The sequence below is a fragment of the Oreochromis niloticus genome, linkage group LG2 (genome assembly GCF_001858045.2).
Source record: "Oreochromis niloticus isolate F11D_XX linkage group LG2, O_niloticus_UMD_NMBU, whole genome shotgun sequence".
In the NCBI taxonomy this organism is placed as follows: Eukaryota; Metazoa; Chordata; class Actinopteri; order Cichliformes; family Cichlidae; genus Oreochromis; species Oreochromis niloticus.
Genome location: NC_031966.2, coordinates 31,401,004 through 31,414,328, shown reverse-complemented (window position 1 = coordinate 31,414,328; position 13,325 = coordinate 31,401,004). Strand labels below are relative to the sequence as shown.

The window sequence follows — 13,325 nt, the reverse complement described above, 5'->3', positions numbered from 1 at the left end:
ACTTCCTATCAGTGGGTGCATGCTAATGTTGCTGAAATCCTTTATGAATGCAACGATTTTCCAAAGTAGGAATAGTTTCAGTTCTTTCACTTGTCAGATTTGGGGTCTGTCTTTTTTGTTTTCCTTTGAACTCATCACGCCGGATTTAAGGGGCTACAAGAGTTTTGGGATAGGGCGATGTCTTTCACTCCGTTGCACCGACCAAAATTTTGTCAGTCTGAGTTTTTGGACTTGTTTAAATCTGGACCAACCTCTTCTGTGTGCCTAACTCTTAACAAGTAACAAATTAAGATTTCTTGTGTGAGAAAATTAAAATTTGATACATCTCGAACCACTTTCTGAGCAGCTTTAACGACGATAACGGCACATTGTAGCTGAGTCACCCAGACTACAGCGTTTTGATGTCCTTACTTCAAGGACATCTTGGACTTCTAAGCTCTGTATCATTTCATGTAGTCTGTCTAGACTATCAACACATAACTTAAAAGAAGTAACACAGTGGTTCTTATTTATTTCAATGTCAAAGAAAGAAAGCAAAAAACATCCATTTTTTTCTTTCATAAAAGACAAAACTAATTTGAATTGAATTCAAGTTTCTCCAATTCAGTTTGTGGCTTTAAAAACGCAGCCAGCCTCCAAGCACCAAAAACAAGCTGATAAACTCACCGCTGCGAATGTTAAGGGCATGGTGTTTGTCCAGAGACCATCCTCCAAGGTCAGAGGGGACCAGTTCAAATCCCTGCATCAGAGCGGTCCTTCTTTCCCAGTGGATAACACCGGGACACACCTCATACTCATAGCCGACTGCCACTGGAACAGAAACACGTGCACACATCGAGAGCTTAACATTAAGCAGTAGCATGCAATTCCTATGTGCTGCAGACCCGCTGTGCTTAACGCTGCACCACGTGGCGCAAAATGACTGCACGCGCTTGTATCTGAACAGAGCCTGAAAACAAGGCAAAGCACACACAAGTTTCCCCATATCTTTTTCAAAGCTATATTGTATCGAGTGGTGAGATAGATAAAAGGCCTGTAGGGAGACCTCATCAGTGTTTGTGTTTGAGAGAGATCAGTGAGGAGTGGGGGCGTAATCAGGAGGAGTACGGCTTCATGAAGGAGCCCTAGAATTAGCTGCTTGGCCTCTTAGTTGTAATGATACGCTGTGCAGCTTCCCACTACAACTAACAACTATCAACAGATTTTTTTTTCTTTTTTTTTTGGCTTGGCAGGATTAAATATGTTTCGGCACTAATTTGCCACTTGGAATATGTTTAAAGGCAGCAGGTGACAAAGCTGCAGGAGCTTTCAAAGCAAACAAGCAAACATACTTACATACATGTCATTCTGCAGTGTGTAATCAGGCGCGCTCGCACACACCGAAGGAAAGAAGCCCATGCACATGAGTCATTAGCCCGTTTCAGAGGTGGAAAAAATAAACACACAAGCAATACATTTACCTAATTAAGCAAGTGCTTCATTACAATTTTAATGGCAACTTTCTGCTGCCTTTTCTCTCACACATTCCAGTCACTGCATGCCTATAGTCACTCTGAAAATAGCTCTATAGCTTTAAAGCTGTACGATGTTCTATGATAAACAAGACCACCTGTAAAAGTATTTGCAGAAATATGCTGTTGCTGAAGCAGCAACTGTAAAATGGTTCTCTCATAATCAATTTAATGTGTACTTGTATTTAAGTATGGCTCAGACTACAGCAAAAATAGGACGACAAAATCCTTGCGACTATCGTGCTGAGTGCAATCGCTCTCAGACAGATTGCAGAATGTTTGCAAATACTCGCTGTTCAATCTGTAAATGCAGATTGCAGCACGTAATCAGTGCAATTCTTTTGCTCCACCATTTATTTCTCCAAGTGAGGATACAACATAATAAATCACACAAATGTGAGTTACTAAGACTTGTGGCAGGCAATTTACTGCACGTCTTACTTTGCACCTGATGGTTGCTGCTAGGAGTGCTCATTTACTTGGAATTAGAGGGGGAGATGTTATCAAACCTGTGAGTGCAGCACCAAAACTTTGGCACTGTCCTGGCACTCTTTATTCAGTCCTCGCTCTGAGTGTTTACAACCGAGCCCCACATATTCCTGCTCGGCAATAATTACTGAATATGGAGGAGGAGGAAGTACAATTCTAATGCAAGATGCATACAAACATACATCTTTGTATTGCACAATCATAATCAAAATACTTTATTAATCCCTAAGGAAATAATGTTTCCAGGCTTTTAGCGGCATTTCTACACCATGATCTCAGCAGTGCGCACACAGAGCAACTCTCAGCTTTCTCTCTTTAACGTCCCTTCACCACATAATGTCACATAATCTGCTGGTATATAATACCACATGCCTGTACGTAACACTGACTTTAATAAGGACCTACAGTTTCACACAGCCTGCAGAAACACCCAGAGGGATGTGCACATTTACACACCTGGCTCAGTAACAGTATCTTCACACAGACAGCTCGGGATCTGATGGGAAATAATGTTTTTTTTTGTTCTTCTGCACATGGTGCATATCAGTTGTTACACAGCGGTTTCTATGGAGGAGTAGTTTTCTCCGAATTAATCCTGGACTCTACTTGTGTTTCAGTCCTCAGGTCCACACACAGTCCCCAGCAATGTCTGTCAGAAAGAGTTCATCCTCATATATCGTAAACATATCGATTCTCCGTCAGCCTTCTCTCATTTATCTGAGCTGCCAAAATGTTTTAAGAGAGAAACATATGTGTAAAACCTGTGCATACACTGATTTTTAAGCCACAAATTTGCACTGCCCTTGCACTGCCCTTTGCACTGTCATTTTAGTAATGACCAATCTGTGTGTTTTTGTCTGTTTATACATGTGTAAAATGTAAGTTTTCCCTTTTTTGTAAGCCTGGCCGTGTATGTGGCTCAGAGAGTCATGCCTTATGTGTGGATTTTGCTGTGTCCGGCCAAAAGGACCCTCAGGCCACTGAGAAATATCCTAGTGTTTCCAAGTGGCCACTCTACCGCTGGCAGACAAGTTTAGCTCTATACCTATGATGCAGATGGCAAGAGGTTTGTGATTTTCCCTGATTTATCGCAATTAGTTGCTCTAATATGACAAACTCATATGTTATTGCCAACATGACCCAGACTGATAGCAGACCGACTGTGTCTTATTGCAGTTTTGGATGCAGCACTGTTTTACGTAGTGTGACTGTAGCAGTATGTAGCACGCTTTAAATCTGACACAGAGTACAGTGTCAATTTAGAAACACCGATTAACCTAACATGCATGTCAAAGTACCCTGAATAAATCCACACATGTGCACAGTGAACATGCAAACCCACATCCAAGGCTCTAATCTGGAACCTTGTTTCTGTGAGACTGTCAATCAATCAATATTTTATTTCTATAGCACATTTAAAAAGGACAGTGTCCATCAAAGTGCTTCACACAAGGCAGCAAAGCAGAGTACAACAAAAGGCAACAAAAACACTTAAAAACAATTATAGTTACAGTTACACGGCACAAATGCAGACCAGGTGGAAGTCCAAACTAATTTGCTTCAAAAACTAGATGGAACAGGTGAGTTTTTAAGCATGATTTAAACGATTGAATGGAATCTGACATGCGAACATCGACGGGAAGATTATTCCAGAGTTTGGGTGCTGCAATTGCAAAAGCTGGGCCCCCTGCAGTCTTTCGTCGGGGCCTTTGTTGCACTAAGAGCAGTTGATTAGAGGATCTGAGTGATCTCTTGGGGCTATACACGTCGAGAAGGTCTGTTAGGTAACTGGGCCTCAGGTTATGTGGGCTAACCATTATGCCACCGTGCCACAATAATGTGCAATTATCTGTACAATAACACTATACAGAACACAGCACAGGAAAAGGTGAAATTAGGTGAAAATGATTTAGAACAAAATGCAAACACACTGGGACGGGCAAATTGTCAACTAATAAAACTGTGATGGTAAACATTTTTGAGTTACAATCCAGCAGAAACAGCTATTTTATAATTCATTAGTAATCATGTTTCCATCCAGCTGGTCATTCTAACGCTCAGTAACACTCACTGCCCCTTTCGTTACTAAATATCTGGCTTTCACAGCTAAATGCATTTGATTTTAAATGCACATTTACCTATTTTACCTGTATTAAGGCAGGATTGAGCTTCAGTTTGCATTGTTGTCAGACAGTAAGAAGGATCCAGGTTTGAACCCCGGCTGTGGAGCTTGCATGCTCTCTCTGTGCCTGCATGTATTTCATCTGAGCACTCTGGCTTCCTCCCACAGCCCAAACATTAGCATGTTTGGCTAACTGGTGATTCTAAATTGGTCATGGATATGAGAAGTGTATAGTGCTGTATGAATGCATGGTTAAACTTAGCTTGAGAGGTGAGTAAGACTGGAACAGCATTACATAAATGCCAATCTATTACAGTACAGTCGGATTCCTTTCAATTTTGTTTAGCGTTTGGTTGTCTTACACATTTCATGAAGTTGCATGGATGCAGCACAGATGTATTAGCAGGCCTTTATTCTGTTAGCCAAAATAAGCAGTCAAATTAAAATCACAGTGAATTATGCACGTGCCTGATAGCCAGTGCTAGCATTAGTTGATAATTCCCTATTATCAGTATGATTATGGTAAATCATAGAAGAATATCATATTCAGTGTTAAACTGCTCTGAGTGAGTGATGGGCATTACTGTATCAGGTACCTCGCTGCTGTAGCCAAGCAAACAGGAAAGAAGGCCGTTCCGTCTTCCTTACTTAACCACAAGATGCTTTAAAGCTGCAGGGGTTCAGTACAGAGCACATTTTAAGATGATACAGTGTTCTTAAATGAATATAATGATATACTGTAGAGTAAGGTTAGGTTGACACATCTACACAAAAGCTGGAGAAGAACAGTTGTCGCTGTCAATCACTGTTGGCACTGATCTCTTTTAACTTCACTGTAGACCAACATGCCTGTGAACTGACGGGCGCTCAAGGGAAACCATGCGGCAAAGTCAGCATAAAGATCAGATGAGATGCCGGAATACGTAAGTAGGGGCGCTCGTATTATGCAGAAACTCAGGAGATTCCCATTAACGGGAGAGAAACTCTCAGCAGACACACGGGGCCGACTTAAATCTCCAAGTCGGGGGGTACGATCGATGAGGTGATTGGGGAGAGAAAATAATCTGTAATTTGGGGCACTGGGGATTCTGGAAGAGAAAAAGAAACCTTATAGTGTTGGACAAAAGTTCTTAGAGCCAAGGAGCTCTCGCTTTGGTTTTTGTTCAAAAAGTCCATTTGTTTCAATTTTATCTGCCTTAAGCTCAGTTAGGCTCGTAATCTTAGGTTTAAGGTCAGGCTTAAAGGACAGAAAGAGAAGTGAGAGGGATCGGAAAATGCAAAGCTAAATATATTCTTCACAACCAAAACAAACATACTTGCACTGTGCCTGTTTTGACCCTTGAAGTTACATTGCATGTCCTCTTCAAAAGCCTGTTTGACAACCTGGAAAGCATTCCAGCCTTTGTAAAATGTATTAAAAGTTGCCATGAATACATTTCTCTAAATAGGAACATTTTTCTGTTTTCTTTAAAAAAAAACCAAACCTACAATAAAACTGACTTAATATGAAGAACAAAGCTTTTTCCAGGACAAAACAGGCGAAGCAATCTCAAAGGGAAAGTGTCAGTGTTTGGAGAACTGCTTCACAACCGAATATTACTCTAGCTATATTACAAGAAACGATACAAGAGAACACACACTCGCTCGCAAACAATACGCATGCACACTATAGTCCATAAATGCACACTCAATATCTCACAGGTGAAAGCTTTCATTCCCCACTGCCGAAGCCTCAGGCAATGTGTTCACCCCAGCAAACAGAGCATGATCTCCCTTTCTCTTGCTCTCGGTGGCACATGGGTGTGTGTGCACGCACAGACATATTGCAGGATGTGTGTGTGCGCGAGAGACCGTGCTCGTCCGTGTCTTTGCACCAACATAGCACGAGGAACTATAGAGAGGGGAGGATCAGGGGAGAACAGGGGAAGAGAAGACAAAAACAATGAAGGGCAGAGGAAAACAGGAGCGAGGTAACCGGGGAGATCACAGAGAATGGAGGAAATAACAAGGAGGGAAGAAAAGCAAAGAGAGATCAGGACAGGACAGAAACACAGGAAAGCAGCTGTCTGGGTAGAGGAAGAGGGAGGCGAGGGAAAGGGGGCAAGAAGGGCGAAGTAGTTTAGCAAAGCAGGGTAAATAAAAACAGGGATCATGTGAGCTGCGAAGAGGTGAAAGATCACGAGAGAGCCGGAGCAGATGAAATGCCGCTCGAACAGATAAGAAGAGGAGAGGGAGGGCTCACGAGGGGAAAAGAAGGCCTGGGGACAGAAAGATGCAATCTTGGTATGAGGCCCTACACTCTGGTGGACAAAGAGTCTGGTAAGCCTGATCTCAGTGCTTATGGAAAGCTCTATCTTGCAGCTGCACTGTTTGCGCACACTCCTTCACAAAGAGGAAGCCGTGGACACAGATAGCGGAAAGTTCAATGGTTTAAGCCTCGATGGCATCTTACAAAGGGCTGTTTTTTGCCATAATGAACCTAGAGTGCAATAACAGTAACAGTTTCACATCCTGTAACTGTTTTTCACACAGGTGAGAGAAGACACTGGGGAAAAGGAGACAGAAGGCCGCGGTAATGAAAACCTTCAGTACACAGATTTGTATTTATGTGCACTTTACTTTTTTTATTTTCTCCCACAGAACCAGCGTCAAACGCGTCCAACGGGGCCATCTCCCTGTCATAGCTGACGATATATACTTGTAGCCTTCCGTCTTTCCACTCCTCCCTCTCCGTACGTCTCTACTCTTCTTTGCTGTCAGCGCCGATTCAGGTTTCAGGGACCTTGGACGGAGTCGAAAGCTGCGTGCTGCTCAGTAACACTGTCACTGTTATTTATGCATACGTTGTTAGTCGCTGTGGTTTCTCTGCTGTTTTCTTCACCGCAACAGGTGTTGAAGCAGATTCTCAGTGTTTCTCTCTCTCTCTTCCTCTTCTTCTCTGAACTTTCTCCCCAACTCCACTTTCTTTGGTCGTAATAACCCAAAATAAATTCTAATAAATTTTGGTATTTTTTGCCCTTCAGTCAACAATTCCGATTGCTACAGTGACGGACAGGACAGGGAAAAAGAAGAAAATGTTTCCCTTCTCACCACATTCACGATATGTTCTTAATGTCATCATGATATTTCACTTATAGGAAACCCTTTGGTGTGCTGCAGTGAATTGGCAGTTGTTGAACTACTGTTAAAAAGTTTAAATCAAACACTGAAATCTCCCATCTGTAATTTGGTAGCAGGACATTGTCCATTAACAGTTGGGTGATTACCCACTGAATGGTCAATCATTTACACAATGACTTCCAATCAGGCTTTTGTGCAAACCGCGGTGCTGAAACGCTCCCTCGCAGACCTAAGAGTTAATAGGGACGATGATAAAAGAAAATCTGTTTTTCTGTCTTTCAAAGGGTTTTATTCATCTGGCCTGCATCCTGTCTGAAAGAGGAAAAAAAAACATTTGTCTGAATCCCTCAGATTTGATGTATACTAAGCTAACAGGAGTTTTGCTTGAAGGAATAGTTAAATATCTCTGTGGGCAGGCTTGTTTGTTTCCTTGTCCAGAGTTGGACGAAAAAAGATTGATAGCCCTCTCATATCTGTGAATTAACTGGAGCGAGGGGAACACAAGGGGAAAGAGCTACCCTGGCTCCCTCCAATGTTCACAAAGCTCGCCTAAAAATATGCCTCCAAACCTCACTAATTAATGCGGTTTAGCTTAAACAAAGCTGTAAAACCAAGCAACAAACTGTGGGGGTTTTTTTGAGAAGTTGCATTCCGCTACATTTTCTTTTTCTTGGTGAAAAACAGTCTTATTTATAATTACTTTGCGGCTAGGGCTTGGAAGGTAAGTGGAAGGTCTGCATGCTAAAGTGTCCTTCAACAAAATACTAAAACCAAAAATATCCCAAACGCACCGATCAGTGTGTGACTGTGTGTTTCAGATAAAGCTCCAAGGTAGACAGAATAAAGCGCAGTGTTAAAGTGTGGCTAGAAATATAAAGTGGATGGGAAAAGTTAAACTGCCAATCCTTTTGTTAATAAAAAGCAACTCCCAAACCACAAACTGTTACATTAAACATCTGTGTAGGCTCGCATTCATCAAGGTCGTGATCGTCTTCAGAGCTTGAAAGAAGAAGCCCACTGGACTTCTTCAAGTTTGTGAAGACTCTCATCCAAGAGGCATCTTCAGTTCTAAAGTCAAAGGTGGAGAGTCCCATCCATTTAACCCCTAGTGGGGGTTGTTGCCTTTGGAGGGGGTCCTGGGAGTCGTTGACCTACTACTGATCATGTGTGTTTCTTCTTAACTCACCTTTTTTCATTCTTTATGAGTTCATACACCCCTCTGCATCCAATCGCTGGTTATTAGTAATCTCTGCTGTCTTCCACAATGTGTCTATTGTCCTGTTTCCCTCCCCTCATCCCCAACCCCCTGCGGCAGATGCCCGCCCCTCCCTGATCTTGGTTCTGCCGGAGATTTAAAGCTGTTAAAACTAATTTTTCCTTCTCACTGACGCCAAGTGCTCCCTCATAGGGGGTCATCTGATTGTTTGGGGGTTTTTTCTGTTATTGCAGGGTCTTTTGGTGTTGTGAAGCATCCCCTCTGTTCAATGACTGTCGTTCACATAGATGGCCTCCTTCAGTCCTCTTTCAAACCATCTGTCTTCTCTGTCCAAAATGTGAGCATCATCATCCTTGAAAGAGCGTCGTTTGTCTTTTAGGTGCACATTTACAGCTCAGTGTTGTCCCATTGTGCCATGCATTTATGCAGCGCTGGTTGGTTTCTCCAATCCAGAGGTTCTTTTATTCAAGCTCTCAAGACTGCTGCAGTAACCCCGATATTTATTAGTGCATTTAATGTTTAGTGGAAACAATTCTATGAGTTAAAAAATAGTCTGGCCCTGCCTTAAGAACATGAGATGGTATGATCGTATCATGAAGCTATGTAAGAGCGCAAATAAGTAAAGTGTTGAAACGTTCATTTAAGATACAAGTTCACCAAACCCAATCACAGGAGATCAAACTCAACACTTAAAACTTTAATGGGCTGAAAAATAGGCCTTTTTTAATCTCCTGCTTTTGCTCTTTCACACACACACACACACACACACACACACACACACACTGAGAGATTATTATGATTATTTTTGAATGCGAAAATTATTATGGACTGATGGCATCATTATGTTGACTATGCAGGAGGCCTATCATAATATTATCATTCATTTTGTTATTATGTTTCCCCAGGCAGACGCCTTTCACATGGCACTCAGGACTGCTGCTGGTTTTAATTTATCTGAGATCAGTTGGATGTTTACCTATGATGCTTTTAACAGACGCTCCCATGGCTAAGAACAAATCAATAGTTTGTAGTCCTTTTCTTGATCCACAAGTTACCTTATCTTCTTTCCTTTGCAGTATTTGGCATGAAAGTTAAATGTTTGTTGCCAAATGTGAAAAAAGAAAGAAGACATTCATGAATAATTTCATATTTTACCTACCGGTTGCATAAGTGAGACCCCAGACCTCCTGACCATAAACATCCGTCTTGTTCCAGACGAGCCTGTGGACCAGACCAGGCCCGGCAGGATACCACCGCTGGTACAACCTCCCTTGGACAGAGGCGCGGACATGAACCTTGGACAGACCGCCCAGCGGGGAGACAGGGGATGATGGGGAGGGAGGAGTGAGGAGGATTCGCAGGAGAGAGAGGTAGCCAGCAGCACGAGTGCTCAAGTAGCTCAGCTTCACAAAAGCTCCTGGCATTGAAACGTCTTCCTGCACCGCCTAGGGAGAATAAGCAGAGGAGCAGAGTGAGAAATACAGGTGATGGTGAGAGCATAAATGAGAAATGAAAGAGAGTGAGAGTAATATAGGAAAGAAAGGTGTTTTATCATGACTTTGTATTTGTTTAATGAGCTAGAGTAATAAGTGTTATTGGCAGGTACAGAAAAAAATAGACAACAGTAAGGTGCAGTAAGTACACACAGTATGTGTCAATGTTTTCTTATCTTTTTTAATAAATGAAATGAAGTGTGCACCACAATGATATCTGTAGAAAATAGAAAAAGTATTAAAGTCTTGAGTCATAGATGGAAAATGGGAAGTAAGTGCAGTGATTTATTGAAACATGCAAATATGCATTAAATATATCAAATATAGTATATAAGGCAAAAACTGATGCTTTCTTGTCATTTCGTCTTCAGGCTTCTTGAAGGACATTTAAAGCTCCTCTCTGGATGTTGCTGCCTTTTGTTCAGTTCTCTGTCAAGATGATCCAATACTGAGATCTGGGCCCAGGGGAGGCCAATCCATGACTGATGTTGTGTTTTTCCATCCAAATATGGTTTTACTGCACTGGAAGTTTTGGCATCACTGTCATGCTGATCCGTACCAGCTGATGCTTGCCAGATGGTATAGCATGGTGGCTAAAAATCTGATGGTACTTTTCCGCGTTCATAAATCCATCATTTTTCACGTGACAGTAACAAAGGACTAAAAGCTACCATTTAAAATTGGTTGTTCTGTGTCTGTGCCTCCGTGTTTCATAGGTCAGTTTTAAGTGACTTAATAAACAAACAAAAAACATTCATCTTTGGATGCTGGCTGACTTTTGAGCTGTTCTCTGTCAAGGTGATCCCACACTGTGTCAATAATATTGTTATCTGGGCTCTGGGGGGAACAATCCATGATGGATAGTGTTCCATTGTTGGGCGTTCTTCTACCCAGATATGCTTTTACTGTACTGGCAGTGTGTTTGGGATCGTTCCCATGCTGAAAAATGAAGCTCAGACATCTTCCATAGGGTATTCCACGGCGAATGAAAATCTGAAGGTCGTTTTCTGTTCATAATCCCATCAATTTTTAAATATCCCCAACACCACTGGCTAAAATGCAGCCCCACAGCCACCATGATAGAGCACTGTATATCCAGTACATACTGTATTACTTTTTTCATAAAGTTGTACATTTAAGCAGCTGCCTGTGTTCACTATAGTCAATGAACATGTTACATGTACGAACTGTCAGTGCTGTTCTTTCCATTTATTTACCCGATGCTTGTGTGAGCTAAGCTAAGATAAAAAATGTCCCCTCATTCGTTTTGATGTTCTGTTGATACGAAGTGCAGATAGTGTGTCTGTGGCCATGAATGATGATATTTTCAAGCGAGAGCGTCACTTTCGTCTCCCTGAAAAGGGATAATGTGCTTTGTGTTTTTAATCTACCAAAAAACCACAAAAAACAAATGTAGCGAGAGAGAAAAATAACGTCACAGGGTGAGGTCCTGTTCTCTGTGAACAACAAAAAAACCCAATCTTTGGCGCTACATTGTGAAGTAAATATGTAACCATCTGAATGACCTTCACATCTGATTTTCAGGTACCTAATTTGCTTTTGTGGTGGGGAAGTGCATGGATGTAGCACACATTTGCATTTTGTTCATTTGGTGTTTGCATGATGCAAATATGAACCGAGCTAAATTTGCACAATCCTGTTTGTCTCAGTCCTGTGAGGCCAGGTTGGTTTGTTGCTGAGCTGTTACAAAGTTTATGCAAGCTTCATTCTCGCTGACATTCACACGCACACATTAAATGCTCCGTTACTCTTGCTATTTTTATTTCTTTATGACTGAATCCAGGCAATTATGCTCAGTTAATTCGGTGAAAAAAGATATCAGGAAATCAGCGCCATCACATAGCTACAATAGTCGTGGACTTGTGTTTGAGAACAGGGATTATGTCTGTCAACAGGGATTTTACCTGTAGCTCAGGTATGGCTGGCCCCTTCTCTGCACACGCTGCGGTGTATCTGGAAAGTGGGTAGGGCAGGACGAGAGGATAGGGACTGAGAACGCTCCTGATGTCACATTTAGGAGCTTGAGGTTCCTCCCTGGACATTGTCACCTGATCTAGAACCAGAAAGTTGTTATTTGGGGTCCAGATGGTTCGTGTTTGAGGGAGGAAGGGTGGACGCTGGAACATCAGGGTCATAGACATGGCGCCCAAGGTCACCAGGTCGAAGCTGGAGAGAAATGAGGAGCAACTAAGTTTGGAGGAGAAAAGGAATTAGAAATTTAATTTTTTGTGTGTCTCTTGTGCCTAAATTTGTACCTTCCATCCTGCCTACTTATGGTGTAACCATACTCGGGGTGCTGCGGAAAAGAGATGTTGACTCCAACGAGAGGAGAGCCATCCTGCAGCACAACGCTACCTCGGATCACAGCTACCCGACTGCCAAAACAAAGACGAGAGAGAGAGAGGGAGAGGGAAAAAAAGAGATGGAGATAAACAAAGAGAGGGAGCGATGACAGGTTTACAATGATGGAGAACATAATCACTGTTTGAAGAGAGAGGCACATTGTGACGCACTTGCCAAATGACCTTGTGCGAATAAAAAAGCAGCTGAGTTTATTCTTCTCAGTACAATTCCATTCTTCAGCACAGAAAAAAATCTGCCAGAGACTGCCAGGATACAAGGATCACAAATATAGCTTCACCCACAGTAAAACCTTTCAACACCTTGTCATAAAGAGACCAAAACTTCCACATCATTTTTATATTACAGTGACAGCGCTACCTGCAGCAAAAAAAAAAAACACAAGAAAAAAACAAAGCAGGCCAGGTTGTTCTTTAAAAAGGCCCCAAATGATGAGAAGCATCTCTCCCATTTGAAAATATTCATCTTGATTTTGCAGGTAAAGAATGGATTACGCTGCTTGAACCTGGACTAACAGCTGCCCTGGTGCAATAAAGACAGATTTAGGCCGACGCATGCGTTGCACACGCACACACATACGCACACATTCACGATTGAGTCAATCTGTTACTCCGGAAAAAAGGATAAATGAAGGATGGTGAGGTGTTCTCCGGGTGACTGCGTAGCCCCGTTTGTTACTCCTGTCCTGAAAGCTGCAATCGATTTCCCCTCAGAAAAAAATGCCACATAATTAATTTATTTGTTTATTCTACAAGTGAACCAACGGGGTCGGGGAAAAAGAAGAAGCACTTTGCCATTTTTCAGAGTGGTACCCCCTTTTGTTTTCCAAACCAAATTTTCTAGGTCATCATAATGTCGCTGAGATGGATTTGCGCTCTTAGACGGCAGTCAGAGGGTGCTGAAAAATTTATGGTGACACCTTTACGACTGGTGTAACTGAATGACACATAAAGCATTAATATGTACCAAACAAACACTCTGTAGCTGGATTC

The 13,325-nt window shown here is 42.1% G+C and overlaps 1 protein-coding gene across 1 annotated transcript in view; it reads right to left on the bottom strand.

The window, feature by feature from the left end:
- Nucleotides 1-13,325, bottom strand: part of tenm1 (teneurin transmembrane protein 1) — a 186,462-nt gene that overhangs the window by 57,193 nt on the left and 115,944 nt on the right. The window contains 4 exon segments of the mRNA XM_025898021.1: nt 667-810; nt 9,618-9,903; nt 11,877-12,138; nt 12,228-12,347. Coding sequence (XP_025753806.1) covers nt 667-810; nt 9,618-9,903; nt 11,877-12,138; nt 12,228-12,347 — 812 coding nt within the window.